Genomic DNA, 6000 nt, shown 5'->3' with positions numbered 1-6000 from the left:
ATGTTTTAACTCGTGTTTTTTTTTAAATAATTCAGCGAATCTGAATTTGAACAAGTTTTAGAATTAGTTTTGTCTTAGGTTTTTCTTTATTGCTGGGAATGTGGCTTGTTTTTTGTTGGGGCTCCATCCCTTTCCAAAAATAGCAATTGAATCCTAAAAATGAAATAATTACATAAAACAATTGTAATTATAACTCAATAAATACACTGCTAAGCACAATTTAACATGGCAATGTAAAACTTTATGTTCTGTTATCACTTACATGTCACATTTCTAAGCTGGTTTAGAAAGGACTATCCTACATACTTATGTATAAGTCCAAAATATTTTAGTAAAAAAGTCTAAGCTGACCCTAAAAGACTGGGTCAGCTTAGCCACAGTCAATGTAAATACCACACCTTAACTCTTACCAAAGGAAAGAACCATCCCCTTCTCTGAGTAGCAGTGAGAAAGACAAGAGATTAGGTCCTTCATGGAAGAACCTAAAGGAAGCACCAACCCATTATATTGTCTACCATGGTGATATTTCTGGTGTTCATGAATGCCTGGGAATGGAAATAGTGCTAGAGGTGTGGCTGTCCCTTTGCAGTGGCATTGGTGTTCCCCCTATTTAACTTATCCATTTCAAAATCCACAATTTGGCTATCAAATCCCCCTCAACTTGTACATGAGGTAAATTTATACATGAGTATATACCGCATTTATCTATTTTATGACATTTCTACCCTGCCTTTCTCATCCCAGAGATGACTTAAGGCAGCTTTACATACAGGCAGCAATTTGATGCCTTAAAACACAATGTACACTTAAATAAATACTAAAATTGAATTAAAAAATACATTAAAAACAATTAAAACATATAAAAACAATACATTCAAAGTTAAACACGTAATCCATGAGTGTAATCCAGGCCATTCCAATGGTCATTGCACATTGCTCCAACTCTAGCTATTGCACAAGTTCTCTAAAGGCTTGGTCACAAAGCCATGTTTTCACTCTCGTGCGGAAGGTCAAGAGGGAAGGGGGCTGATCTAACATCGCTGGGGAGGGAGTTCCACAGTCAAAGGGCCACCACTAAGAAGGCCCTGTCTCTTGTCTCCATCAATCACACCTGCAAGGGAGATGGGAGTGAGAGAAGGGCCCCTCCATATGATGTTAAACTCCGCGGTGGTTCATAGTGGGAGATACGTTTGGAGAATAAGCTGGGCCAGAAATGTTATTTGCTACTTGCCACCAAGAAATGCAGAGGAAAAAACACAAGTCTGGATGCATACGATATTTACTGGAATGTATTGTCAAAGGCTTTCATGGCTGGAATCACTGGGTTGTTGTAGGTTTTTGGACTATATGGCCATGTTCTAGAAGCAGTCTCTCCCGATGTTTCACCTGCATCTATGGCAGGCATTCCAGAGGTTGTGAGGTCTCTCTCCCTTCAGCTTCATTAGATAGCCTCCCCTCAAGCAGACAGCAGGATTTGGAACAGATCAATAAAAGACAGAAGAATCTTGCCAAATGGAACTTTTCTTTTATTACATCCTTTTTGTTTTATTGATGTTATATGCATAAATTTTGTGGATTGCTCCTCTGCACCTCTTCAGGATTATTCTTGTGGTATGCACCAGAGAAGAGCAATCCACAACAATATGATATGTACCCTTCAATTTCCGAAGGCAGATCTTTCCAAACTTCTCTAAATAGTTTTTGTGCTTTAGGCTTCAACATAACTTTGTTTTCCAGCCTTTTAGATTTTAATGTACAATTATTTTATGAGACTGTATCTCACTCTTCTTATGCTGGTCAATGACCATAATAAAGATTTTTGAGTTTGATTTGATTCCAAACTGTGTGTTGTGACATGTTAGTATGTCACTGGAGAGTGTAGGTGTGTTGCATTAATTTAATAAGAAATCCCTGAGTCAATGTGAAATAAACAATACCAACTTTAATGCATTTATACACAGCAAATGTGCCAGTTAGTATTATGCACTAGTATATTCCCCTTTTGTCATGTCCACATATGCACACTGCATATGTGGACATGCCGAGGAATCATACAAATACTACAAAGTAAGCATATTCAGGTCAAAAAAGCCAATTCCGCATCACTTCCAGTATAACTGAATGACTAAAAGGTGTGTCACCAACATGAAATGTTTAGAAAGCTCTGCCCTAAGGGCATGGGTAAATGCTCAGACAATAGCTTGACATTCTTTTCTGTGGAAAACTACATTTGCAGCCTTATCTACATTAAGGATAATAACAATAATAATAACTTTATTCTTATATCCCAACACCATCGTCCCCGAGGGACTCGGGGCGGCTTACATGGGGAACAAGCCCAGCAAAACAGAAGATGTAAGACAATTAAAATACATTGCATTTCAATAATTAAAACAATAAAAATTGAGCAACAGGGATCATAAAAACATAACATCATCAATAAGCATCAAGCAGTAGCCGAGAACAGTGGGCATATTCAGATCTAGGAGGGCAGAGCAAGGACTAGTGTAATACAGCTGTAATGGCGGGGCTGGTAATAAAGTGCTACAGACCAGACAATAAGTTAGGGCTAGGGGGCCCTAGTCAATAGATGAACTGGTTTATCAAAGGCATGTTTGAAACAAGTTTTCAGGTCTTTGTAGAAGGTTGACAGGGTGGGCACTAATATAATCTCCCTGGGGAGAGAGTTCCAAAGTCGGGGGGCCACCACTGAGAAGGCCCTCGCCCTCATCCCCACCAAACATGCTTGTGGCGGAAGCAGGAGCGAGAGAAGGGCCTGCCCAGCAGATCTTAAAGCCCATGCAGGCTCATATGGGAAGATGTGATTGCGAAGATAAGCAGGACCCAAACCGTGTAGGGATAACCTGCACCTTGAATTGGGACCGGAAACTTATTGGCAGCCACTCCCTATAATTAGCTCCAGTTATCAACCTGGCCACCACCCTTTGTACCAATTGCAATTTCCGGACCGTCTTCAAAAGCATAGAGCGTGTTACAGTAATCCAATCTGGAGGTAACTAAGGTGTGGACCACTGTGGCCAAGTCAGACTTCTTGAGGTACAGTCGGAACTGATGAACAAGATTTACCTGTGCAAAGGCCCTCCTGGACACCACTGATACCTGAGCAACAAGCGTCAGTGCTGCATCCAAGAGGACCCCCAGACTGCGGACCTGTGTCCTCAGGGGGAGTGTACCCCTGTTGAGCACAGATTGCCATTCAGTACCCTGATTGGCCACGTGATTGACCAGGAGAACCTCTGTCTTGTCAGGATGGTGCTTCAGCTTGTTAGCCCTCATCCAGTCTATCACTGGACTCACTGTGTGTGTGCATTTTTTTTTTGTGACAGAAGTGACTTGAGAAACTGCAAGTTGCTTCTGGTGTGAGAGAATTGGCCATCTGCAAGGACGCTGCTCAGGGGATGCCCGGATGTTTTGATGTTTTACCATCCATATGAGAGGCTTCTCTCATGTCCCTGCATGGGGAGCCGGAGCTGACAGAGGGAGCTCATCCACGCTGTCCCCAGATTCGAAACTGTGACCTGTTGGTCTTCAGTCCTGCCAGCACAAGGGTTTGACCCTCTGCACCATCCAGGGCTCCTTCCACCGGTGCTGGATAATAACTTGATATTTTAGATCAATAGTTATTTTTTCTATTTTGTAATGCTAGATATTCCCTATGTTACCATGTTCCTTTCAAAGACTATAGTAATTTTGGATTTGAGAAAGAAGAGGGAATCGCCTCTCCTTCTGGGGAACTTACAAAACAGAATATTTGCATTAATATATCTTCCTACTGTGTTCAATAAATCTATTCTTGCAAGTCAGGCCACTAATATAAAAAATAAAGACCCAAGACAGCAACACAGCCACAAGTTCACACTGAAAGGGTCAACCTGAGGCCCAGCAACAGAACAATTAGCAGAAGAAGAGCAGGGTGAGTGCCAGGATTCCTATGAGTTTGAGTTTTGGAACCAGCTTGGACAAACTGCTGGAAACAAATTGTGAATTGTAAAGATCTCTAGTATAATCAAATGAAGCATTTATATCGATTAGGATTCTGAAAAGCCTAAACATTGGAATACATTTTATTTAAAACCGAAAATGGGTCAGTAAATTATGAACATTTATTAATGGGTTTTGCTTTTTATAGATGTCTTTAATTTGGCCCGTTATATAAGCCCCATGTATCATTGCTCCAAGACACTTCTTCCTACATTCATTAAGATAGCAGCTACAGAGCTGCCAGATGTTTTCTGTTTCCAAAATAATCCATAATTGCTTACCTTATCTTCACCCTGACTGATTGGAGAACCTGTCGTTTTAGAGGATGGAGCTCCCCACGCAGCTATACACAAAATACATTGTCTCATTATACCTTTGGAAAGTTTTCTGGTTTGATTTTTATATAAGGAAAAATGTTAATCAAATTTTGTCAAACTGACTAGCAATACTGCTATGCTAGCTATAGTTCAAACTCAATAGAGATATTTCTATATTCTAAGTGCAATTTAATCTGTAATTTGAAACAGGAACTAAACCTCTGCAAGCCCAATGAAGCTTCATACTAAACTGCTCTTCTGTATAACAGTACAGCGGAACGTCAATTTAAGAGCACTCCAACTTATGAGCATTTGAATTAAGAGTTACTGTTCGGTACAGGTTTCACTTTGACATACAAGCACCATTTTGAGCTAAGAGCAAGCACCAGAGGGAGCGCTTGTGCAAGAGGATAAGGCTTTAGGGCTTCAAGGGAGCAGCCTCCATTCCTCATACTCTTGTCAGCTTTGGGAAATTGCAGTCTGCTTTGCTCTTCTCCGCTTTGAGGAACTTGGGGTTAGTTCATTTTGTGTGGTTTTTATTCCTGGTATGTTTGGCTTCACGAAGAGAGATAGGGAGAGAGAGCAAGACAAGTGAGGCAGGTTGGAATGAGTACACTATGAAGAAAGTGATACTTCTGCCTCTTCACTTTATGCTACCTTGCCACAACTTTGTGCTTCTACCATTTTGAAGTTGATCTTTCTTTTTTTCATTGTTCCATGTGAACGTGCAGGTATTCCCTTGCTGTTACACTGTCCAGTACACATTTTGTTGCCTTAAAGGTGCTTCCTTACCACAACTTTGTGCTTCTAAGATTTCTAAGTTGATCTTTCTTTTTTATTGTTCCATGTGAATGTGCATTTATACATCATTGGTTATTTATAAAGAGCCATTATCTTATTTAAAGACATGTAACAAAAACATTGGGGAGGGAGGCTTTGGTGGGCTGGAACAGATTAATAACATTTCAATACATTTCAATAGGAAAATTTGGTTTGAGATAAGAGCAATTGGAGTTAAGACCTCCGCCACGGAACAAATTAAACTCTTAATGCAAGGTAACACTGTATATGACTCTCATTCAGTGATCCAACAGAAAGAGACATATCATAGTCGCTTATGCCGACATTGTGCGTATTTGTTAAATATCATTTAATGTTTCAGTTTGCTGACTGCATTGGTTCCCGTGTCAGGAGAAGTCAAAAATCTGTGTTCAGATTCATGAATTACCTTTCATTACTGGCCCCAACATCTTTCTTCTCAATAGATTCAGCTTGTGGAGATAGTCCTTTTGAGGTAATTGGTTTGCTTCCCATACTGCATGAAAATACATAGACAGAATACAGTGCTTTACTAAAATATTGTTTTGGATCCATAAATATCTATGGTATCTGATTAAAAATACTGATTTTTATAGAAGTGACAGAAATTAGCAACATTCTAGATCTCTTGCTGATGAAAGAGACAGAGGTGCCAAATGCATAATTGATAGTAACTAACAACACTACATTTTTGGTGATAAAAAGGGACAGTCGTGGCAAATGAAGACTAGGTTCACAACCATTAAAAGCAGTGAGGGATGAATTATTATAATATCTACACCCTCAAGAACCTCTTTTATGTGTATTGCTGAGCGGGATCTTTCCCCAAGGTAGATGGGTATAAAATTACAGCTGATGGTCC

General features: G+C 40.0%; 1 protein-coding gene across 1 annotated transcript in view; it reads right to left on the bottom strand.

The window, feature by feature from the left end:
• Window positions 1-6000, bottom strand: part of LOC132779687 (rootletin-like) — a 72411-nt gene continuing 66411 nt past the window's right edge. Inside the window, exons 32-34 of the mRNA XM_067470577.1 lie at window positions 5548-5634; window positions 4284-4345; window positions 1-153 (exon numbers count right to left, since the gene is read on the bottom strand). Coding sequence (XP_067326678.1) covers window positions 64-153; window positions 4284-4345; window positions 5548-5634 — 239 coding nt within the window. The 3' untranslated portion in view covers window positions 1-63. The remainder of the gene's footprint in view (window positions 154-4283; window positions 4346-5547; window positions 5635-6000) is intronic.

This window comes from Anolis sagrei, chromosome 6 (assembly GCF_037176765.1).
Source record: "Anolis sagrei isolate rAnoSag1 chromosome 6, rAnoSag1.mat, whole genome shotgun sequence".
NCBI classification, from domain to species: domain Eukaryota; kingdom Metazoa; phylum Chordata; class Lepidosauria; order Squamata; family Dactyloidae; genus Anolis; species Anolis sagrei.
The sequence above is the reverse complement of the archived record's forward strand: the minus strand, read 5'-3'. Positions and strand labels throughout refer to the sequence as shown.